At 38.5% G+C, this 25323-nt stretch overlaps 2 protein-coding genes and 2 long non-coding RNA genes across 6 annotated transcripts; 2 read left to right on the top strand and 2 right to left on the bottom strand.

Moving 5' to 3' along the window:
* Window positions 1-1594: 1594 nt before the first annotated feature.
* Window positions 1595-2219, bottom strand: LOC131613251 (uncharacterized). Its single transcript, XM_058884938.1, has 3 exons — window positions 2003-2219; window positions 1669-1896; window positions 1595-1605 (listed from the first exon to the last, which is right to left on the bottom strand). Exons 1-3 carry the CDS (start codon window positions 2214-2216, stop codon window positions 1595-1597), a joined length of 453 nt encoding a protein of 150 aa, XP_058740921.1. The 5' UTR covers window positions 2217-2219.
* A 2633-nt stretch (window positions 2220-4852) lies between these two features.
* LOC131611266 (uncharacterized) lies at window positions 4853-5840 on the top strand. 2 transcript variants are annotated; one of them, XR_009286822.1, is made up of 3 exons: window positions 4853-5203; window positions 5378-5518; window positions 5628-5840. It is a non-coding gene; the product is annotated as an uncharacterized LOC131611266 (long non-coding RNA). The 2 variants fall into 2 exon arrangements; XR_009286821.1 differs by having other exon boundaries at window positions 4854-5203; window positions 5378-5528.
* A 12444-nt stretch (window positions 5841-18284) lies between these two features.
* On the top strand, window positions 18285-19711 carry LOC131611265 (uncharacterized). 2 transcript variants are annotated; one of them, XR_009286820.1, is made up of 4 exons: window positions 18285-18674; window positions 18812-19133; window positions 19308-19448; window positions 19558-19711. It is a non-coding gene; the product is annotated as an uncharacterized LOC131611265 (long non-coding RNA). The 2 variants fall into 2 exon arrangements; XR_009286819.1 differs by having other exon boundaries at window positions 19308-19711.
* A 551-nt stretch (window positions 19712-20262) lies between these two features.
* Window positions 20263-23720, bottom strand: LOC131613250 (uncharacterized). The gene is made up of 3 exons (XM_058884936.1): window positions 23546-23720; window positions 21128-23452; window positions 20263-21043 (listed from the first exon to the last, which is right to left on the bottom strand). The coding sequence occupies exons 1-2, from the start codon at window positions 23718-23720 to the stop codon at window positions 21867-21869; spliced, it is 1761 nt and encodes a 586-aa protein (XP_058740919.1). The 3' UTR covers window positions 20263-21043; window positions 21128-21866.
* Window positions 23721-25323: the final 1603 nt, after the last annotated feature.

Raw genomic sequence — 25323 nt, 5'->3', positions numbered from 1 at the left:
ATCTTGTCCAGAAAATTTATTCTGAATTAAGGTAAGGACATTTGCTAACAAGCCTTCCATATGCTTAACTCTATCACGTAACTCTTCATTTTCGGACACATAAACCTTTGATTTTTTGGATTTAGGAAACTTGCCCATACATCGCACACGCCCCTTCTTTGCAGCTCCTTGTACTTTAGAAAATGTATCACCATTCCAAGGCATAGAACCTTGCATACTTTGGGTTGATTGAGATGGCCCAGCCTCATTACTGTATTTGTTTAGTTCTTCCTGAAATGTAAAAATATTGTGTCATATTGATTTATACTCAATGTACATGCAATATTATTGTATGTTTAGATGGCAAGAATTATACCAAAATTATACATAGAGATACCCAACAAAAACAGTGACACACGACAAAACAAAAAATGATCCACAATACTATGAAACAATAAACTTTTGAAAGTAAATACCACAATATAATTGTAACTGAGATACCCTCATTGTTGGCACATTTATATATAATAGAAAGAACTAACTCTTTAGAATCTATATCTTTTTAATCATACCTTTTTTTACATATACATTGTGTTGCAACATAATGCACCATAGAAATCGTACAAACTAGTTAATGGTGTAGCACAGTGTCAGTTTGTGTATCACCTGTTATAGTTTTTTTGTTACATTATATATATATATATATATATATATATATATATATATATATATATATATATATATATATATATATAATACCATAATTGTGTCAGCACTTTGTCATAAAGGTGTAGCATACTTATGTAATGAAACTACATAAATGTGTCATAAAGGTGTACGTAAAAAACAAAATGAAACTACATTATGTTTTCCTTTATAAACAGAATGCACCATACAAACATGCTAAATCAAATATTTATTGGAACCTCGCCAGAAATATTATTCAATAAACAAGCAAGAGTTTTAATCATGCTATAACTTAGTTTCTATCAGCAGACCTAAGTTTCAATCATTGTAACTAATTTTCATATAAGTAGAAGTTACAATCAATTTTGTCGCCTTTTCATTAACAAAGGACCCATCTTTACGAGTGCGAGTTTCGATGTAAATCTCTTGACGATCAGGCAATACTCCTTTCCCTTTTTTCATCTAAAATCAAATATACAAGTTATATGTTAATTGTTTTTTAAATACAATTCACCCTATAAAAAGTACAATAAAAAGAAACAAACCTTTTCATCAATAAATTTTGGGAGACTTTTTGTACCCATGCAATGGACATCTTCAAACTTAGCACGATTTTGCCTGTTAATTTTGCTTATTTTCTGCAATCGATGTAAAATATTATACACATGTAGTCAAAATAATAAACATTTTAATGTATTACTCATAATATGTATTACTTACTTGTCCATCATCGGAGAACCAATAATGAACCAACTCACGATATTGATCTTTGTCAACCCCATCATCAGGTATTGTTGATGCAACTTCTTCTTCTGGTTTACTCGGATCATATGCCATTGCCTTTAGATCACCCTTCCACTGCCTCCACTTCTCATTCAACTCAAATTTTATCATTTCTCGTGTTAACTCGTTTATTGGAGGAACAAATTCAAATTTGCTCTACACAATGCAATGTTAAATAAAAAATACAAGTTATATTAAATGTACAATGATAATATATACCTCTACTACTTCCATTTGCTCTACACGTATTTTTCTGGCATTTTTTCCAATTTCTGATATTGATAGGAGCATATTGATGCCTTCTAACTAAACTACCTATGAAACGGGTAAAAGTTGTTGCTTCCTCACCAATTGGTCGGCCATGTTTATCCAAATTAACAATTATGAAATCATCTTCCATTTGCCATACATCTAGCATTCTTGTTGGACCTCTTGTTCGTTTAGGTTCTACGTCCACAAGTATAACAAATTACATAATAAGTGAGGTGACATCATCCTATTAAAATAAGAAATATAATAGCTATCCATAAGTAACAAAGATGAACTAAAATACCTTTTTCAATTTGTTCTTCTTCAGCTTCCATGTCAGAAGGAATATAATGAGACTCTACAGACTCATGTACACCATCAGTATGACTAGGATCAGAATGAGTTTGTGCAACAATAATTCTTCGCACATTGGTTGAGTTGGTATTTGTAGGAGTAGACTGCATTCCTTCATTATCACTTGCTCGATGCCTAATATTCAATTTTTTCCTTCGAGCCATTGTTGCTCTAAATATAAAAATATATTTTAAATAATCTCAACTCAATATGTTAGCACAAAAAGTAATTTTAAGATGTAAGAAGCAACTAGAATTAAAAGTACATACAAAATCAGAGTACATGTGAAGCAACTGGAAAACTCATCAAAACAAATACAATGAAGTCGCCATCGAACATCTATTTATCCTACGCACAGGAATGTAAAATATCGAAGAAAACCAAATAACAAGCAATGGTCTCAGAAAACAGGTAAGGGAGTCGGTTGCGCAAGGGGAAGGTACTAGCACCCCTCATGCCCGTGGTACTCCACAATATCAACTTTTGCTAATTTCTAATCTAAGGGTGTGTGTGTGTGTCATGCTCTGTGCAAAGGGAAACATGCAATGGAAGGATATACAAGATAACAGGAAAATGCAAATAGTAGGCAAAGAGGATAAAGGAAAAAGAGTCGAACAAAACAACAAAAAAAGAAAAGTTCAAACAAAATAAAGAAAAGGAGAAAAGTTGCTCGCTAGGGTGTTCGTACCCTATGCCTACGTACCTCCAATGTGCAGTGGAGAAATCAGAGCGCCGTAGTTCGACTCAAAAGTTTCTTTTTCTATCTCGATTCGCGTCTCCTAGAGAAACGGAACCGAGCACCCTATGGGAGCATGCAAACAAGGAGCATCACAAAGATCCTAGCAAACATGGCATGTGAACAGGCATCACAGAAAAGAACAGGCGAACAGGCATCGCAAAGATATCATACGAACAGGCATCGCAGATAGAAAGACAAACATGTAACAGGCATACACGTCAAATGTGAACAAGTATCACGAATAACAATGCGAACAGGCATCGCAAACAACATGTAACAGGAATACATGTGCGAGTGTGTGAACAAGCATCACAAAGATATCATACTAACAGGCATAGCAGATAAGAAGATAGTGAACAAGCATCACAAAGATATCATACTAACAGGCATAGCAGATACAAAGATAGTGAACAAGAATCACAACCATATGGCCTATGATCGAGCTCCGCTCGATAATCAAGCAAACTACCGAAGTAGTGATCAAACAAATGCATAACAATGGCACACAAACGAGCTCCACTTGTAAAGCAAACAAACTACTGGCACTGACCAAGTAGTAGGAAAGCGGTCCCGCCATAACCAAGGGGAGCGAATCACCCGAGTCAACCAAGCATTAGACCTCGCGAAAATGATCGGGCCATAGACAAGAGGAGCGGGTCCCTTTCAGCAACCAAGCCGTCACGGATCTGAAAGGAAAACGGTGTGTGCGTATACCGAGCATCAACGTCGAGCGACGCGAGCTATAGGAAATACGGGGGTCCGGTTGCATGAACCCTTTTCCTGACATACTCGATAACAAGATCTTGTGCAGGTTCAGAAGCGAGCCACACGTAGCGTGCGCATACTGAATAGACTCGATGAGATTGGGCGGGGGTTGATTGCTAACCCTTTCCGCGTGCCTTACATGAGGATTTAACGGAGTGCCATATAGGACTTATTACACCGTGACTCCCTGCCGCAAAGCACAAATATAAACACACCAACAAAAACAGAGCCTCTTTCGAGGGCTTGGCCAGATGAATGTCTAGGTCCTACTTCTCATGGCAAATATGATGCTGCATGCCTACCCTACTTCTCATGGCAAGATATGGTGCGTGAAAAAGTAAAGAGGACCAGGAGACAATACCAAACGGATAGCAAATCCGCAATGAGCTAGCAAGTGTAAGCAACGAAGTCCAGAATACTTCACGTAAGCTAGCATCAAGCAAAGTCAGAAAGCATCGTCGTGAAAATAAATCACAAGCGGCGTGTGGTACGCGTCGAGCATGACCACACGAGCAACCTGTAAGGGAAACAATCCAGACAATACAAGAGTATACATCTCAATGAATGAGAGCTCAGGTGACTGACATCGGAAATAGGTTCGTGTCCCACAAATAAAGTGGAACACGACACAAATCAAGTCGCAAGACAAATCGCACTGGAAGCGAATTCGTGTCCCACAAATAAAGTGGAACACGAAGCAAGTCGAATCACAATTGAAGGCTCTCTCGAAGTATCTCGCACATCGCAGCAAACAAATCAGTAGTAACAAGGAAGCACGCTATAGAAAATACTAGAAATTAAGTTCTAAGTAAATCCTAAAACAAAATCTAAAAAGAGAAAATTGTTTTTTTATGACATTTTTATCAAAGAATTAGAGCAAAACTATGTAAGTAGACATCTAAATTCTAACAAGCAAAATAATACATGTTTTTTTATCTTTTTATCAACCAAAAAATTAACAAAACTCAAGGATTCTATATTCTATTATCATGTCAAAATCTAACAAAACTCAAGGATTCTATATTCTATATTCTATATTCTATTATCACCACCGCAAACATCTCTTCGCTCAAATCGTCTCCCTCAGAATCTCATCTCTCAGTTATCTCCTGCCGGAGAAGTTTCGGCGACTCTTCCGAGGTGACACAGATGAGTGAAATTTCGGAAAGTCTCAATCATGAAATTCAGGTAAATAGCTTCCTCTCTCAAGTTACTACTCGTGATTCTTCTTTTTCTTTGGAACTCCTTCGTGTTCTTCTGAAATTTGAGCGTCGAGATGATGTTGTCGAACGTTACTGATGATGAGCGTTGATTGCTGTTTGCAGGTTCGTTGCAAGTTGCGTGGTGCAGAGATGAAGGTTCGATGAAAGTGATGAACATTGATATTATCACATGAAGGAGAAAACTCGGTGATGACTGGCAATTCGACACGTTGCGAAGTAGTTGATGAATCGTGAAGGTGATTGAAGTCGTTGATGTTGAAACGCTTACGTTTCTAGCACCGAATTGAAGATGAACGAGGATGGAAGCTTCGATTGCAGAGAAATATGAAATCGGAGAATGAAGGAAAGAGATCGATGAACGTCTCTGCAGATTTTTGAGAGCTTGATCGAAGAAGAGAAAGGATTGAAATCGAGAGAGATGAAGGTAATTGAAGTGTGTTTGCTACGATTTCTCTTCAATTCCAATTCTGTTACCAATTTTCTTGCAATTTATCTTGAAGTTTGTCGAGTCTTTTCTGTTATCGATTTCATCTTCTTCTCATTTCTGTCTCGAGAATTGTTGTTATGTATTTCTTTTTTGCTGAAAATTCTGTTACAGGTTTTGTTGAAGATTGAAGGAGAGTGATATTTTTCTGGAGGTGATTGAATGGAAGTGATGATGAAGGAGATGGAGAGCGTGAGTTGAAATTGAAGATGATGAAGAATCCGTGATGAAGAGCGGTTTAGAGAGAGAGATGAAGTTTGTTACGGTTTTTGTTACATATTTTTTTTCTGCTCCCCCTTCTGATACGTTTTTTCTTCTCTCCTTTTCCCCTCTTTGCTGAGCTGTGTATCGGTTTGTTATGCAGGCTGGTTCGGTTTATTCATTGCGGTTCGAGTTGCTCGAGTTGCGGTTCAACTTGAAATGTACAAGGATCAAAAGCCGAGATACACTATGGAATAGGCTTAGTTTTTGATTAATCGTTTCAGAACATGTTTCTTTTTGTCATGGATATTGAATAGTGAATGGATGAATGTAATTGTTTGAATTTGAATTATTCATGTAATGGACTTTGTATTGAAATGAGTTTTTAATGAATTTTGGGATGAATTTGGATAAAAATCTGAATGGGCTTTGCCTTTATAATCGGGACCCCAAGCAATTTAATACCACCTTGATCCGACTAAACTTGCATTAAAAACGACAACAAATGATTCGACCATAAGGAATTCACAACTTCATATTTCGCACCATGACAAAATTCTTCTTCAATTGACGTGCACAACATGCCTCGATTCAAGGACCACAAAAGGATCATCATATGCAAATTATCATTCATTAGTCCTTGAGCGGTAAACCATATAATCATGACTTGTACAAGTAATTGGAGAAGACCTTTGCACCGAACTGTCTTAAAAATAAGGGAAAATACTCTTTTTTGTCCTTTAACTTTGTCTCGGGGTTCAAATTGGTCCCTTAATTTTTAAAAAGTTCAAATTAATCCTTTAACTATTAAAACAGCGCCACGTTAGTCCTTCCGTCTGAGTCCGTTAGTCAAAGTAAAAAAAACGTCCAAGTGGCATTGTAATATGCTGATGTGGAATGCCACGTGTATAGACCAACTTTAGTGGCCGAAAAAGTCGTCGCTTTGTTCAAAAACCAAATGACCCTTCATCTCTCCAAATTCATTTTCCAGAAAATTAACTTCATGAAGCCAAACACAAAATAAGAGCACCATTCGGCTTAACCGAGTCATGACGTCGAGCTAGCAGCGACCTAATGTGCTTCGCCGAAGAATCTGGTCTGAAGAATCTACTCGCCGGAGTAGTCGGAGTTTTCGGAATACAGAATGAAGCTTCAATGGCTCCAAACCCCAGCAAGCCTTATCGTGTATGTGATGGTTGTTTTAATAATTTAGAATCTGTTAGCAGAAGAGGAAGTGTTAATCAGGGGTCTCTTGAGATGATTGACAAGAATGTGATAAATTAGATACTAGATCACGTAATCAACTTGCCAGGTTTTCTTCGACGGAATTCTTGAAACAAGTGGAAAGCAGATCTTCAAAGAAAAACAAGATCTTCCAAAAAGGGAAAAACAGTGATTTTTTAGGGTTTTCAATTTCTAAATTAGAATTAGAATTAGAAGTTGGATTAGAATTTGTATTAGTATAAGTGGTTTGTTGTAATTGAATTTGAATGTTAGTTTCAGAATTGGGATAAGAGAGTGGTTTTAAAGTGTAGAGACCCATTTGAAAAAAGAATGAGTTAAAGTCGAAGGTGGTGTTGTGGAAGATTTGGATTTTAAAAATGGGGAAAATTAGTGGTAGTTAAGGTTAGGTTGGTTGATGTGGATATTCTTCTAAAACTGTTTTAATTTATATTTTTAATTTAATTTGGTTATGAATTTTGAAGAAGATGAAGAAGATATTAAAACCCAGAAATTCTCATTTAGTGTCTGATTTTCTGTCACTATATTGGTCACAAAAACTGAATTTTACATGTCACCTACCACATCAGCAAAAGTTAACGTCGTTATTGACATTTGGATGGAAAGGACCTATGTGCTCCGTTTTTAAGATTTAAGGGATTGATTTGAACTTTTTAAAAGTTAAGGGACCATAATGGACCTTGAGGCAAAGTTAAGGGACTAAAAAGGGTATTTTCCCTAAAAATAACGAAAACTCTTTATTATTTTCTCAATTTTTCTGAACGAAGAAATAAACGTCTTTCATAACTTATAGCACCGAGAAAGAGGGCAAATTTTGGGGTGCAACAGCTGCTCCTATTCAAACTTCTTGAACCAGACGAGTGAGAAATGAAAGTTTCGAACTGTCGAGGTGGAAGGAGATTGAATACCAGAATGAACTCGGAAATTTGCGCTCTTGATCAATAGAAGATTCCATCTTGCTATAAGAAATAATGTACCACCCCACAGGTTGGGAGAAAAAATTTCAATTGACCTGGATAATTAAATATGCTCCAACTTGCGATAAGAAGGAACGGGCACCCACAGGCAAGGGAAACACTTCAAATGATATGGTCATCAAGAGAAGGAACATCTCGAATGATCTGGGCATCAGACGTAGCAGATGTCTCCGAACTTGCATCGGGATAGATGTCTTAAGTCGATTTGGGAATCGAGGGAGATACATCGGTTGAATCGGACATCAACGGGTAATAGGTATCTCTGATCCGGGAATCATGATCTGGGAATCTGGGCAAACATCTCTTCTGATGCAATTAAATCATCAGGTAGATATTCCTACTAATCTGGGAATTAGCGGCTAGCTCCTTCGTAAGACCACGGGGATCTAGAGGCGGTTCCTTCAACTGAACTGGAAATCAGGATAGGAACAATATCTCTTCCGAACTGTGTACGCCGGGGAAAGAATGCCTTTAAACTGATCTGGACATGATGCCGGAAAATAAGTAGGACAATCTTCATCTGAAAGACAAAGTCAATCAGGTAGACATCTCCATATGATCTGATGATATCAGTGGCTTGCTCCTTTGGAAGATCTTGGGAGATCCGGAGGCGGTTCCTTCAACTAATCTGAATCTGAATATTAGGATACGAACAGATATCTCTTCCGAACTGTGTACGCCGGGTAAAGAAAACGTCTTCAACTGATGGTTAGGCATTAGGACTGGGCAAACGAGTTTCTTCTTCTGAACGAACTAAATCGTCAGGGAGTTGATATTTCCAACTAATCTGATGTATCAGAGGGCTTGCTTCTTTGAAAGATCTATAGAGATCCGGAGGCGGTTCCTTCATCTGAGCTGAAATCAGGATAGGAACAAATATCTTCCACCGATCTGGGGACATCGGGAATAGGAATGTCTTTGACTTGATTTGAGTTGCGTCAAAAAATAAGTAGAACAATCCTCTTCTGAATGACAAAGTCAACCAGGCAGACATCTCCATCTGATCTAGATATCAGTGGCTGGCTCCTTAGGAAGATCTTGGGGGATCCGGAGGCGGTCCTTTCAATTGATCTGAATATCAAGAATAAGGACAGGTATCTCATCCGAACTGTGTGCGCCGGGAACGGAATGTCTTCAATAGATGAATTGACAATCCTCCTCTGATCTCAATATCAGGATAACGCCTGTAATGACTAGGCGAATATTGCTCTGTGGGGAGCATTTGAATCTGGATAACCTTCCTGCAGAAAGGAACAAATATGATATGATTTATGTATGATGCATGTATGAATGTTTATAGAATAACGTTCCTGAGAAGGAAGACGCTATATGCTTTTGAGAATGCAATGCGAATGATGCATGATTCGAACGTTGCTTAGGGAGACAACGGATGAGCACTGAATTGCTGAAGCAGTCCTGGGGAGAGTATAGAACTCTGCAGGGAGGACATGACGAGTGACCAAGGATCACAAACTGCGAGCTGGCAAAGATGGATCAGAAATCTGCTGGAGATGATCAAATCTGGATGCGAGCTCTGTTTGGGGAATAAATCCCGCTTGGGGATAAGAACATCCCAATTGGCTGCTTGGGGAATACCCTGGCAACTTCACTGAAGAAGCAAGTTCTCGACACTCTGGGGATGTGGAGATAAGGCAAGTCATGGAGACAACTCTGATGGGGAGTGACCAACTTGCTTGTGTAGGACGCATTCCGCTGGGGAAGTCCTTGACGGGAATAGATTCTGCTGAAGATGCAAGTGTAACTCTGCTGAGGAGAGACTCGGTGGAGAATATGAATACTTCTGCATAATGATCCACTGAGAAGATAAGAAATCCGCTGGGGATAAGGAACTTGGCATAAGAACCTTTTGTTAAGATAACTCCACTAGGGAATAAGATGACTCTCCTGGGGAAAATAGGTCAATCTGTTTGGGAGAGAAAACACTCTACTGGGGAGAATGAGGCATTCGGGCAAGGAACCTCATTAAGAGCTTGCTGGGGAATCAGATACCATTCAATCATGATTCAACTGGGGAGAAAGCATTCCACTAGGGAACAAGGCTTCTGAAGCACGAAGATTGCATTGAGATGTGCTTTGCTGAGGAGACGAGAATCTTGGAACAAAGAAAATCTCATCTGAATGCACTCGGCTGGGGAATGAGAATCTCTCACTTGGCAAGATCCGCCGCTGTGGTGACATGGTGTACTCGAAAGGATGTACCTGCGAGGTAAACAAATGAAAATTCCTCAGGATATAGCATGACGTCTTTGGGATTTCCTCACACCGCAGAGGATAGTGATGCTCACCCACAATAAGAAAATGCAAGAGCAAACAGATTGTAAGACATCTTGGCTTTGAAACTTTCCGTACAAGCAATGGATTCAATGAGCTGATAGGCAAGCAGTGAATAGAATACCAAACAAGTATCGGTCAGAGCATCAAACAGGCATTGGTTCTCCAAGCGAATGCCACCAGGAAGTGGGCTTAAGGTGTCAAGCAAGTGTTGACTTCCAAGAGACCAAACAGGGATTGGCTTTCATAGTGGTGCCACCAGGAAGCGGGCTTTGTAGATTCACATTGATTGTGAGGATGCCATCAAGTAATGGGCTTTCAGTCTCAGATCGATGTTAAGGATGACAACCCTGACTTCTCGACGGTCTTTGAGTTCATAAGTTGCTTAGCTCACACCTGAACTTAAACTGAACACCTCCTAATGAGGATAAAATGCCAATGTATAGTGCCTTGCCCCAGCCTGTAGGGACTTTGAAGAAATTTGCCTCATTAGGAATTTCTGAGATATGCGCTGTCATAGCCAACCTGCCCCAGTATCATGAACTTTGAAACTGTGCCCCTGCATGGCCCGAGTTGGAGGTAGCTTCGACTGTGCTTGAGTGAATGCCCATGATTACTCAACACTTTGAGAGATTCTTAGAATCTTGACCTGATTGCCTCAGATTGAGTGAAAACTTGCTCGACAAAGTATTCAAACGCTTTTGTGCCTCTGAGGGTGATCAGACTTTGAAATATTGCTGCCTCTGCTCAACGGAGTTCTAAAGACAAATCGTCCTTTGGGAGGATAAAACTTTTCATCTGAAGTTCATGATGGCAACTTTCTTGATGTCAAACACTTATTCATATGCAAAGAATGTTTATTATGAGAAATATAATTCTAATGCAAAGAGTATGTTCGTCTTGAAATTTAAAGAAACTTTACGAAAGGATGTCGTAACATCGAGTTTTTGTTTTGTTAAAGAAAGATGGTGTGATACCAACTCAAGCACTTAGCGGATCTCCTAGGAGTCAGCTTACGGTATTCTCGTGTATAGTCTACTTTCGAATTAACCGTGCTTCAGTTAGGACTGTTCAGGGTTGTAACGTGGCCAGGTTCACGGTTTTTAGAAAAAAGGATTTTTAGGCTCAAATTATTTGGTGCCCACCCCCTTCGTGATGTTCTCCATTCCTAAGTTCAGTTAACTTGACACGAGCATTCATCTTTCAAGAGAAGTTTGAGGTGATTGAGGAATCAATGAGGCGTTCGGACATGGCAGTCGCTTTACCTTTTGTTTTTTGTATCTGATTACACGACTTTGTTCTTTGTTGAGGATTCTTATTTTGTAATCTTTTTTTTCGCTTTTGCTTTGCTTTTCTTTTTTGTTTCCCTAACTTTTGCCTGGACAAATTCTTTTGAATTTCGAGTTGGATGTCCAGCGGGATGCCCTAACTTTTGCCTAAGTTACATACTTGTTGACTTAGCAGGATTTTTCTCTTTTTTTTTTCATTCTTTTTTTTTTTGAACAAGTCGTGTGATCCTGATTCTAGGATTTGTTGGAAGTGATTGTGACTGCCTGAGTCCTTGGTTAATGAAGAATTACCATTGTGGTATTGCCATCTTTTGACCTCCTGATGTGAGGGAAAGCCGTTGTGGATTTGATGTTGGTCTCGACCTCCTTATGTGAGGGATAAATTTGATGTCTCGACCTCCTGAGGTGAGGGATAATCGTTGTGGATTTGACTTTCCTCAATATGTTGAAGGATAGCCATTGTTGTATCCTTAGATGTGTACTCCTGATGAATTTTGAACGTTCGATCAGGTTAACTGAACACTACCCTGCCCCAGGGTTAAATGTGAGGGTTTTTTTAGAGAAAAGAAACTCCTACTTCGAAGGCTCAGAGGGGTTAACGAGGGTTTCACTCCCTTATATCTCTAGTGTTTGGGATTTGAAGCAATGCTTGTACATCATCAACAGGGTTTTACTCAAAAACATACCATTTGAGGTTATTGGTATTATGTTCATCATTCTCCCTTCAGAGTTATCATGCTTTGTTAACAAGAGTTGAGTATCACAAAAAGCATATAAAAACATATAAGAGCAAAAGCGAATGGATTTTTTCAAGACAAACATATCCAATGCATTATGATTATAGTTCAAAAACAAACAAGTTTTACATACAAACAGTATTGAACAAAACAAGAAAGCTTAAACATGAACATGCATGATGATTTAAGAACTGCCAACATTGAGGAGATTCTCTCCGTATGGACTTATTGCTTCAGAAGATCCGTTGCGTCAAATGAGAACTTCAATTTTGGCCCTCAAGTGTGAATGTGATAGCCTTGGTCAATCAGGTCTTGAACCTTTTCTCTGAATGACTGACAGCCTTCAATCAGATAACCAAGTGCCCCTAGAGTGGAAAGCACACCAAGCATATCATATGTTCCTGTAGAACACTTTAGATTACTTCCTAGCAGAAGATTCCAGCAAGGCCATACAATAGTTGTAAGTGCTCCGCTTTACGGGTTTGAGATGTGCCAGTGGTGCACAAACTCAAGATACAATGCATCTTGCTTATCCCTCGGTCGGGAGCCCTAAAAAACCGCGACTGAAGTTTGTGAATGCTTTAGGGATTTGAGTTGCCAATGATGCGAACTCAAGAACACGAAGTCTTGCTTATCCCTCGGCCGGGAGCCCTAAATATAGCTGCTGGAACAGTAATCACCATCATGAATGGAGGAAACTTTGTATTACTATTGGCGAACAACAATAACATTTGCGCTTGGCCATCAGAGACATTACTTAGAACACACAACAATTGTTGGGAAGGAAGTCTCTTGCAGTACAAGTTGCAAGTGATTCTCATGAGTTACTCCTCGAGGAAGAACAAACATTCTACTTGCAGCAGATGAAATGGGATTGACCAGTAGAAACCATTATGAATGAACTCACACATCTCTGCATCGAGCAAGTCCTAGCCTCTTTGTACCATAATACCTTGTAAAGCTTGACATTATGACAGAGTGCCCCAGAATGGAAAACACCGAGTATAGTCATCGAAATCTGGAGAGCTATCTGTTGTGAGAAAGACCCATAGCAAGAATCTTAACCAACTGAAATTCCAACAAGCAAGGATGCAACTGGACACAAGGCATTAGGATTCTCATCAACTTGTTTCTCTTAATCTTTCCGTCTCGGTTGACAAGCGAAGGCTACGGAAAAGGAAACTCCGGGAGGAAGAGGTAACTCGGGATACTACGTAGAACCTTGAGAACAAAAGGCGTCTCGGTAGAACACTTTGGATCATTGCTTGGCAGAAGACTTTGGCGAAGTCATACGAAATTTATAAGTGCATCAGGGATTCGAGCAATGCAAATGGTGCAATGCTCAAGATAGACAATGTCTTGCTTATCCCTCGTTCGGGAGCCCCAAATATAGCGACGGAGTTTGTGAATGCTTTAGGGATTTGAGCTGCCAATGATGCAAACTCAAGAACACGGAGTCTTGCTTATCCCTCGGTTGGGAGCCCTAAATATAGCTGCTGAAACAGTAATCACCATCATGAACGGAGGAAACTTTGTATTAATATTGGTGAACAACCATAACCTCTGTTGTTTGGTCATCAAAGTCCTGACTTGGAACACACAACAGTTGTTGTGAAGGAAGCCTCTGGCAATACAAGTTGCAAGTGATTCTTATGAGTTATTGCTCGAAGAAGACCAATCATTCTACTTGCAGCATATGAAATGGGATTGATTGGTAGAAATCATTATGAATAAACTCAAACATCTTTACGTCGAGCAAGTTCTGGACTCTTTGTACCGCAACACCTTGTAAGGTTTAAAATTATGATCAGGTGCCCCCAGGATGGAAAACACCGAGTATTGTCATCGAAACCAGGAGAACTATCTGTGGTAAGAAAAACCCAAAGCACAAATCTTAACTAACTTAAATTCCAACAAGCATGGAAGCAACTGAACATAATGCATTAGGATTCTCATCAGCTTGTTTCTCTTACTCTTCTTATCACTGTTGACAACCAAAGGTTACTGAAAAGGAAACTCCAAGAGGAGGTGACTCGGGATATGAAGCAGAACCTTGAGAATGATAGGTGTGCTCCTACAGATCACTCTTGATTATTGTCTGGCAGAAGATTCTGGCGAAGTCACACGGGATTTGTAATGCTTTAGGCATTTGAGCAATGCAAATGGTAAATGCTCAAGATAGACAGGGTCTTGCTTATCCCTCGTGCGGGAGCCCCAAGAAACTTCAAAGACTTGTAGATCTTAACATCATGACTAGGTGCCCCATAATAGAACTCACACCAAGTGTCATTATCCTCACACATAGAATATGTAGACATTTAGACAGTACGAAGCTTAACCAATTGCAAATAAAGCAAGCATGGAAGCAAATGAGCATAAGACATGGTCTTTCGGTCCTCTTGTGTCTTTGCTAAAAACATACCCCTTGAATTCATGAGACAAAAGGGGATTAGCCATTGACGAGGAACTTTAGAAACCGCAAAAATGTGAAAGAGATCCATGGAATGCTCGTTGAGTTTTTCTTCCCCAGAGTCCTTGGGCATGAGTCACAACTTGCATGTCTTCATAAACAACCCCAATTGAGCTTTCATCTTGGCAAACTCCCCACAAAGTTGTTCCATGACTAATCTTTGAACACACAATAGTAACAAGTCAAGTTTACGAGTCTGAAGAGAGTACTGAGTCTGAATAAGAGATCCTCGGTCCTGAATACCTGTTAAGCATGGAATGTATGAGATGCATGATATGAATGCGATGCCATGTTCCTTCGATTTCCAAGGAATCCTCGTGTTTAGATTTTTTAGCAAGCAAGAGATGGAAAAGCTCGACACGAGGCTTAAAGATATGATTCCTTGGAAAGTAAAGGAACATGTATGCTAGTTATGCTAGTTATTTTTTGTACATCATTTTTTGGAAAGTAAATATGCAATGACGCAAAATGATGGAAACCACAATACTGGATATAGTTGCACTGCCGCAAAATCACACTGCCCAAGTTCAAAGGTTCGGCGTAGTTTCAAAATAACAAGAACCAATTAACCTCCGATAGAACCACTCATGTTGTACCATGTCTGAATAGAACCAAAAGTAACAGGATCAACGCTCCGCCGTCATTTCAGAATACCAAAATATCAAGCACAATGAGAACAGACCAAATAAAGGTCCGACCTCAAATCTGGAGAAGCAAATGTATGTAGGAGCCAAGGTTTCCTGTCCCATCCCAAAACTCACGGGTATGTATTCTAGACACAAACAGGATGTCCCTAATGGTCGCCCAGAATCCTCTAGTCGGACACCTTGCGATCTGCACTAAGGGTGCAGGGCAAAGGCATCGTCGAGAAAACTGAATCCGGGTTGTGGTGTCTCATGTCTCCTCATACGTGTCAAGGGCCACGCAAATCGACATGAGTATCCACGCTAGCCTAGGTGTATACTGGCCTTGGGATTGGGCCTTTATCTCATAGTATCAACCCACCCGCCAAACAGAAGATAGCCACCAAGGGGCGCAACAGTATATCCAGAATGCAAATGCATGCAAACATAGAAAGCCAATCAGTAACACAAATGCAAATGCAATGCAATAGTATATACAATGATAAATGGAAAAGGAAACAACACACACATCCATAGAAAAGAAAGCAAACAAAAGCTAGGATCGACTCACTAAGTCCGGACCCGCAATAGGTCGAATCTTTCCCCAACAGAGTTGCCAGCTGAAGCAACTGGAAAACTCATCAAAACAAATACAATGAAGTTGCCATCGAACATCTATTTATCCTACGCACAAGAATGGAAAATATCGAAGAAAACCAAATAACAAGCAATGGTCTCAGAAAACAGGTAAGGGAGTCGGTTGCGCAAGGGGAAGGTACTAGCACCCCTCACGCCTATGGTACTCCACAATATCCACTTTTGCTAATTTCTAATCTAAGGGTGTGTGTGTGTGTCATGCTATGTGCAAAGGGAAACATGCAATGGACGGATATACAAGATAACAGGAAAATGCAAATAGTAGGCAAGGAGGATAAAGGAAAAAGAGTCGAACAAAACAACAAAAAAAGAAAAGTTCGAATAAAATAAAGAAAAGGAGAAAAGTTTCTCGCTAGGGTGTTCGTACCCTGTGCCTACGTACCTCCAATGTGCAGGGGAGAAATCAGAGCGCCGTAGTTCGTCTCAAAAGTTTCTATTTCTATCTCGATTCGCGTCTCCTAGAGAAACGGAACCGAGCAACCTAAGGGAGCATGCAAACAAGGAGCATCAGAAAGATCCTAGAAAACATGGCATGTGAACAGGCATCACATATAAGAACAGGCGAACAGGCATCGCAAAGATATCATACGAACAGGCATCGCAGATAGAAAGAAAAACATGTAACAGGCAAACACGTCAAATGTGAACAAGTATCACGAATAACAATGCGAACAGGCATCGCAAACAACATGTAACAAGCATACATGTGCGAGTGTGTGAACAAGCATCACAAAGATATCATACTAACAGGCATAGTAGATAAGAAGATAGTGAACAAGCATCACAAAGATATCATACTAACAGGCATAGCAGAGACAAAGATAGTGAACAAGCATCACAACCATATGGCCTATGATCGAGCTCCGCTCGATAATCAAGCAAACTACCGAAGTAGTGATCGAACAAATGCATAACAATGGCACACAAACGAGCTCCGCTCGTAAAGCAAACAAACTACTGGCACTGACCAAGTAGTAGGAAAGCGGTCCCGCCATAGCCAAGGGGAGCGAATAACCCGAGTCAACCAAGCATTAGACCTCGCGAAAATGATCGGGCCATAGACAAGAGGAGCAGGTCCCTCTCAGCAACCAAGCCGTCACGGATCTGAAAGGAAAACGGTGCATGCATACACCGAGCATCAACATCGAGCGACGCGAGCTATAGGAAATGCAGGGGTCCGGTTGCATGAACCCTTTTCCTGACATACTCGATAACAAGATCTTGTGCAGGCTCAGAAGCGAGCCACGCGTAGCGTGTGCATACTGAACAGACTCGATGAGACTGGGCGGGGGTTGATTGCTAACCCTTTCCGCGTGCCTTCCATGAGGACTTAACGGAGTGCCATATAGGACTTATTACACCGTGACTCCCTGCCGCAAAGCACAAATATAAACACACCAACAAAAACAGAGCCTCTTTCGAGGGCTTGGCCAGATGAATGTCTAGGTCCTACTTTTCATGGCAAATATGATGCTGCATGCCTACCCTACTTCTCATGGCAAGATATGGTGCGCGAAAGAGTAAAGAGGACCAGGAGACAATACCAAACGGATAGCAAATCCGCAATGAGCTAGCAAGCGTAAGCAAAGAAGTCCAGAATACTTCACGTAAGCTAGCATCAAGCAAAGTCAGAAAGCATCGTCGTGAAAATAAATCACGAGCGGCGTGTGGTACGCGTCGAGCAGGACCACACCAGCAACCTGCAAGGGAAACAATCCAAACAATACAAGAGTATACATCTCAATGAATGAGAGCTCAGGTGACTGGCATCGGAAATAGGTTCGTGTCCCACAAATAAAGTGGAACACGACGCAAATCAAGTCGCAAGACAAATCGCACTGGAAGCGAATTCGTGTCCCACAAGTAAAGTGGAACACGAAGCAAGTCGAATCACAATTGAAGGCTCTCTCGAAGTATCTCGCACATCTCAGCAAACAAATCAGTAGTAACAAGGAAGCACGCTATAGAAAATACTAGCAATTAAGTTCTAAGTAACTCCTAAAACAAAATCTAAAAAGAGAAAATTGTTTTTTATGACATTTTTATCAAAGAATTAGAGCAAAACTATGTAAGTAGACATCTAAATTCTAACAAGCAAAATATTACATGTTTTTTTATCTTTTTATCAACCAAAAAATTAACAAAACTCAAGGATTCTATATTCTATTATCATGTCAAAATCTAACAAAAGTATCATTGTTTTCATACATTTTTATTATCTAAAAGAAATAGGAAACAAACTAGTTAAAACAACTAAATCTAATATGTAAAACTATGCACACAGGGGGTTTATGCTGGAAGATAGTGTGTAGGAAGTAACAGGGGCGCAGGGCCCATGAGGCTAAGCCCAACAGAGTCTTTTTTTTGTACAATTATTGGCCAAAAATGAGTTGCAATGCGCTAAGGGGGTGTGAAATAGCAACAAGGGCGCAAAAGGCCCAATGTTTGTGTCCAATTCATGTTCATCCAGATTTTGATCCATTTATCAGATTTTTGATTTAGTCTAATGGTCCATTAAGCTCAATTAATCACAATTAATCAAGGCCTTAACTCACTAAATTGAAAGGAAAGAACAAAGAGGGATTTATGGTTACGTGAGTCTTGGAGTTCTGAAGAACTCAACCTTGCACGACGGCGGCCGGAATTCAACCTTCTCCGACGAGAACTCCGATCGGTCCTCACATCTCTCGCATCTCTCCGCTCACCGTCTCTCTCGCCTCTCTCAATAATTTTTCTGAATCGAACTCTCTTCGCTTCCTCTCGATTCAAAATTGCGGCGTTCACCACCGCAAACATCTCTTCGCTCAAATCGTCTCCCTCAGAATCTCATCTCTCAGTTATCTCCTGCCGGAGAAGTTTCGGCGACTCTTCCGAGGTGACACAGATGAGTGAAATTTCGGAAAGTCTCAATCGTGAAATCTAGGTAAATAGCTTCCTCTCTCAAGTTACTACTCGTGATTCTTCTTTTTCTTTGGAACTCCTTCGTGTTCTTCTGAAATTTGAGCGTCGAGATGATGTTGTCGAACGTTACTGATGATGAGCGTTGATTGTTGTTTGCAGGTTCGTTGCAAGTTGCGTGGTGCAGGGATGAAGGTTCGATGAAAGTGATGAACACTGATATTATCACATGAAGGAGAAAACTCGGTGATGACTGGCAATTCGACACGTCGTGAAGTAGTTGATGAATCGTGAAGGTGATTGAAGTCGTTGATGTTGAAACGCTTACGTTTCTAGCACCGAATTGAAGATGAACGAGGATGGAAGCTTCGATTGCAGAGAAATATGAAATCGGAGAATGAAGGAAAGAGATCGATGAACGTCTCTGCAGATTTTTGAGAGCTTGATCGAAGAAGAGAAAGGATTGAAATCGAGAGAGATGAAGGTAATTGAAGTGTGTTTGCTACGATTTCTCTTCAATTCCAATTCTGTTACCAATTTTCTTGCAATTTATCTTGAAGTTTGTCGAGTCTTTTCTGTTATCGATTTCATCTTCTTCTCATTTCTGTTCTGAGAATTGTTGTTATGTATTTCTTTTTTGCTGAAAATTCTATTACAGGTTTTGTTGAAGATTGAAGGAGAGTGATATTTTTCTGGAGGTGATTGAATGGAAGTGATGATGAAGGAGATGGAGAGCATGAGTTGAAATTGAAGATGATGAAGAATACGTGATGAAGAACGGTTTAGAGAGAGAGATGAAGTTTGTTACAGTTTTTGTTACATCTTTTTTTTCTGCTCCCCCTTCTGATACGTTTTTTCTTCTCTCCTTTTCCCCTCTTTGCTGAGCTGTGTATCGGTTTGTTATGCAGGCTGGTTCGGTTTATTCATTGCGGTTCGAGTTGCTCGAGTTGCGGTTCAACTTGAAATGTACAATGATCAAAAGCCGAGATACACTATGGAATAGGCTTAGTTTTTAATCGTTTCAGAACATGTTTCTTTTTGTCATGGATATTGAATAGTGAATGGATGAATGTAATTGTTTGAATTTGAATTATTCATGTAATGGACTTTGTATTGAAATGAGTTTTGAATGAATTTTGTGATGAATTTGGATAAAAATCTGAATGGGCTTTGCCTTTATAATCGGGACCCCAAGCAATTCAATACCACCTTGATCCGACTAAACTTGCATTAAAAACGACAACAAATGATTCAACCATAAGGAATTCACAACTTCATATTTCGCACCATGACAAAATTCTTCTTCAATTGACGTGCACAACATGCCTCGATTCAAGGACCACAAAAGGATTATCATATGCAAATCATTAGTCCTTGAGCGGTAAACCATATAATCATGACTTGTACAAGTAATTGGAGAAGACCTTTGCACCGAACTGTCTTAAAAATAACGAAAACTCTTTATTATTTTCTCAATTTCTGAACGACGAAATAAACGTCTTTCATAACTTATAGCACCGAGAAAGAGGGCAAATTTTGGGGTGCAACAACATGTAAGCTCAAAGTTTAAAGAGTAAACAACCTAAGAAAAATATAATGTACGATCACTACACATAACCTAAGAAACCATCAAGTTCAAATAGAACAACGATTCTACAAAACAAGTCAAAACAAAAAAAAAACAACACCAAAATTGCTCAAAATTAATCATAACTAAAACAAATTTTCCCATTCTTCCTCCTCATCACCATTTTCATCATCACCATTAACATCCACCACAACTTCAAAGAAATCGTTATCATCCTCAACTTCAAGCCTAACCAAATCATTAACATCATGTGTAGCTTCACTTGTATCATGCATTACTTGATCGTGAATTTCTTCAATTTCATTAAATTCATCATCACCCATATCATAGACATCTCTGACATTTGCATCCAGAACAGCAGCCCAATCCTTGTTTCTCCCATCATATACATAAAACACTTTCTTAGTTTGTGATGCAAAAACAAATGGATCATCACAAATATCTTTTCAGGTATGTTTCAAAAATTTGAAAGTTACAAGTGTTATCCCAAACTTATCTTTCTTGACACCTTTCTTAATATCAACCCAATCACATTTGAACAACACAGCCTTGTACTTGCCAGAATAATCTAACTCAAAAATATCAGTTACTGCCCCATAATAATTAACTTCATCTTTTGAAGTTTTGGTCTTTACAACTACTCCACTATTTTGTGTTTTCAAGTATCTCTCTCTCTTCTTTGTGTGGAATCTAAAACCATTAATTGCATAACCAGTGTATCTTCTAACATACTCAAATGGTCCACGAGCTAACCATCTAAGTTGATGAGTAACTTGTGGGCTCCCTTCTTCATCCAAGCGATGAATCTAAAGTGTTTAATGAAAAACAATAAGTTCAAATATAAAAAACAATAAGTAAAATTGTAATTTCCTTAATTCTTAAATGCTCACCCTTTTTTTAAACCAATCGGTAAATTTTCGACCATGTTGTTTGTCAATTTCATGTTGTGACATTCGTCGCGGATGACTCTGTCTTTTAAGAAGTGCAATGTGTTCTCTAAAAATTAAGATAGTGGAATTAAAAAATTTATAAAAATATGTGATTAGTATAAAACTAAAATATAATTTGTGTCTTACTCTACTTATGGAGTAACTGCATCACAATTAGAAAGTACATATTTATGTGTTTGTGTTAACTCTTTCTCATCAAGTTTAGTTCCATTCACTCTCCTTCGCTTCCCAAATTTTAACTTTTGCTTTCTCTTCTTCCATAAGGGTCTTCCAATAGGATGTAAAAAGGTATCATCATGTTTCAATGTAGAACCCATTTGATCATCATTTCTGCTAGGTCGATTCAATCTAGTTTCCACTCCAGAAAGATATTGCGAACAAATTGTTAAACATTCATTGGCTAAAAAACCTTTTGCAATTGATCCCTCTAGATGTGCTCTATTACGTACAAAGGACTTAAGAGTAAGAAGAAACCTGAAAGTGAGTCTATTTTATATATCATGCTCTTATAATCCAAAAAACTCTCTTAAAAAAATTATTGATAAATATAAGATGCATACCTCTCAATAGGATACATCCATCGATATTGTACCGGTCCCGCAACTTTTGCTTCATTTGCCAAATGAATTACCAAATGCACCATCACAGTAAAAAACGAAGGTGGAAAAATTGTTTCTAACTAACAAAGTGTTGTGGCTATTTTGGACTCCAATTGTGATAGATACTCCACATTAAGTACCTTAGAACAAATTTGCTTGAAGAAATTGCAAAGATCAACCAAAACTGAAGTGACTTTATCCGGCAATGAACCCCTTAACGCTATTGGAAGAAGCTCTTGCATCAAAACATGACAGTCATAACTTTTTAAGCCAAATATCTTGCGTTGATTGACTTGGACACAACGTGGGATGCTTGATGAACATTCATCTGGACTTTTTACATTCTTGAGGATGCTCAAAAAAGCATATTTTTCTTTGTTAGTCATTTGATAGCATGCTCTAGGCAAAAGAAATGTACGCCTTTTAGGGCTCGATTGAGGATGAAGCATGCTTCTTATGCCCATAACTACAAGGTCAGCTCGCGCCTTATAATTATCTTTGGATTTTCCCTCTTGGTTTAACAATGTACCAATTATGTTATCACATACATTTTTTTCAATGTGCATCACATTAAGATTGTGACGCAACACATTATATTGCCAATAAGGTAATGTGAAGAAAATGCTCTTCTTTTTCCATGGTTGTGCCCCATTCTCTAAACCTTCATCTCTAGATTTATCTATTTGCCTTAAAATATCATCCCCATCAAGTCTTTTGGGAGGATTCCTTAACTCCTGTGTTCCGTCAAAATCCTTCTCATTCAACCTCCACTTATGCCTAGGAGCTAACCAACGAAGATGACACATGTAGAAATTTTTTTTACCAATGCTTAACCATCGTGAATTAGTTTCAATACCACAACATGGACATGCATATTGACCTTTAGTAATCCATCCAGAAAGGTTAGCATATGCTGGAAAGTCATTGATAGTCCACATTACAGCAGCACGAAGTTGAAATTTGTCTCTCTTATAGGCATCATAAGTTTCAATTCCATCGTTCCATAAATCTTGCAACTCTTCTACTAATGGTTGTAGATAAATATCAATGTTATTTCCAGGACTTTTAGGACCAGGAATTAGTAATGATACCATGAAGAATGATTGTTTCATGCACATCCAAGGAGGAAGATTATAAGGAATGAGAATGATTGGCCAAGTGCTGTGAGAAATACTCATAGTCTTGAAAGGATTGAACCCATCAGAAGCCAATCCTAGTCGAACATTACGAGGATCTGACGAAAATGTCGGATATCGAGCATCAAACTCCTTCCAAGCAAGTGAGTCAGCTGGATGTCTAAGAGAACCATCATTCAATCTACCATCTTGGTGCCATCTCATCGATTCAACAACTTCGAAGGACATGAACAATCTTTGTAGCATTTGTTTCAATGGAAACCATCGAAGGATTTTTGCAGGTAAGTTCTTTCTCTTTTCAGAAGTCCCCATTTCATTAGCTGGTACATCTCCATTTGTTGTTTTCCACCTTGACGTACCACACTTTGGACATACTTGATCATTGACATATTTATTTCGATATAATATGCAATCATTAGGACACGCATGGATCTTCTCATAACCCAAACCTAACGCTAAAATCATCTTCTTTGTTTCATAGTATGACTTCGGCAAAACATTTTCCTCCGGTAAAGCATCTCTTAGTAAATCTAGCAACATAGAGAATGACTTGTCACTCCATCAATGAAGACACTTTAAATGATACAAATGTACCATAAATGAGAGCTTTCTATACTTCTTACAATTTGGATAAAGCCTTTTCTCATTATCCTCCACCAATTGATAAAACTTTATGTTTTCTCCGAACTTAGAGCTTTCTCCAACTTCTGGATTTCTTTCACCTTCACCAAAAGTCGGTTCTTCCATCAAATGAACTCCAAAAACATCATGAATTAATCCGTCCATGTCATGTTCCATTTCTACATGTTCAGTGTTGCTACTTGAAGGTTTCTCACCATGAAATATCCATTGCTTATAACCTATAAGAAATCCACGTCGTGGATCAGTTAAGTGTTCGCGGACACTTGTGCGAGACTGTTCGTGACAGTTGGCACATATTGTACAAGGGCACAATATTTTTGTTTTGTTTTTTGAACTTTGAAAAGAAAATTCAAGAAACTCATTAACCCCTTGAATATATTCTTTACTTTGTTTTGATGAACCGCGCATCCACTCTCTATGAGCCAATACAATACAGTTGAATTTAAAAATAGAATATTAATTGCAGCACTTAGAATTTCTTAAGATCTACCTTCAAGTTCAAAGAGAACATCGATTCTACAAAATAAGATATAACAAAAAAACACCTCCAAAATTGCTCAAAATTAATCTTAACTATAACAAATTTTCACACTCTTTATCCTCATCCCCCACAAAGTATATACTAAATTTTAAAAGGATTTTGTTATAGAAGAATGAAGTTTAAAATTTAAAGCATTTGAATGATATAACAAAAAGTGATAATGGAACATATTTAATGATAGTTTGTAACTATATTTATACAGCTTCACACATGATCTACAAGCGGTTCTTTCATGTATTAGGATTAAATTATATATATATATATATATATATATATATATATATATATATATATATATATATATATATATAAGAAAAACTAATAAACAAAAACAGCTCTTGAAATAATAGTAGACTAAATTAGCAAACCTTAGAATACTGATAAAAAGCAAAAGAGTTTTATTAGGATAAAACCACTAAACATTTGACAGTGCACGGTTCTCACCGTAAAGGTGTACCATTACCACATTTGAAAACAAAATCAAGTAAGTAACATTTTTTTATTCTAAACAACAACAACAAAATAAGATCAATACTTAAACACAATAATTTCATGCAACAAAATAAGGTTCATGTAAACCAGCCTCCTCTTCTCCAAATTCAAACACAAACATGGCTCTAAAAAAAACTAAACAAGCATAAGATCTACTTTCAAAAATCCATAAATCCAAAAAGAAACCAAGTTTTTTTAAAATCTCTTTCAAACTCTCAACAAAGTGTATGGATCTTCTCTTCATGCTCAAATAAAATGACAAAAAGGCATCAACATAACTTTGAAAAGTCATGGATGTGCAAGAACAAATAGAGTCTGAAATCAAACTGTATTTGCTTTCAAAGTTTGGTGCATCACTTCATGTAAGAACAAACATACTAAATGTAGAAATCAATCCATGGCAAAAACGAAACGAGAAAATTAAATGGGGTACCGAACCAGAGTTGGACTCGTCGGAGTTTTCGCGTCAGAAATGGCTGTATCGGTGAAACAAGATGAGTTGTTGGATGAAGCTGGCCGGTGTTTGAAGGCGGTGTTGTGTATTTTAACTATGATGAAACATGGTTGTTTGGTTGTTCTTGAGGATGAAGAATAAGGTTTTGGTTATAAAAGTGAGACAGAGTTTATTGGTTCATAGTTCGGTTTTTCATTTTTTACGGGTTGATTGTTGATTCTTTGAAAAAGGCCATATGATGAATTAGAGAGGAAGAAGGAAGTTAATTGAGT

Source organism: Vicia villosa, linkage group LG6 (genome assembly GCF_029867415.1).
Source record: "Vicia villosa cultivar HV-30 ecotype Madison, WI linkage group LG6, Vvil1.0, whole genome shotgun sequence".
Classification (NCBI taxonomy): domain Eukaryota; kingdom Viridiplantae; phylum Streptophyta; class Magnoliopsida; order Fabales; family Fabaceae; genus Vicia; species Vicia villosa.
The sequence above is the reverse complement of the archived record's forward strand: the minus strand, read 5'-3'. Positions and strand labels throughout refer to the sequence as shown.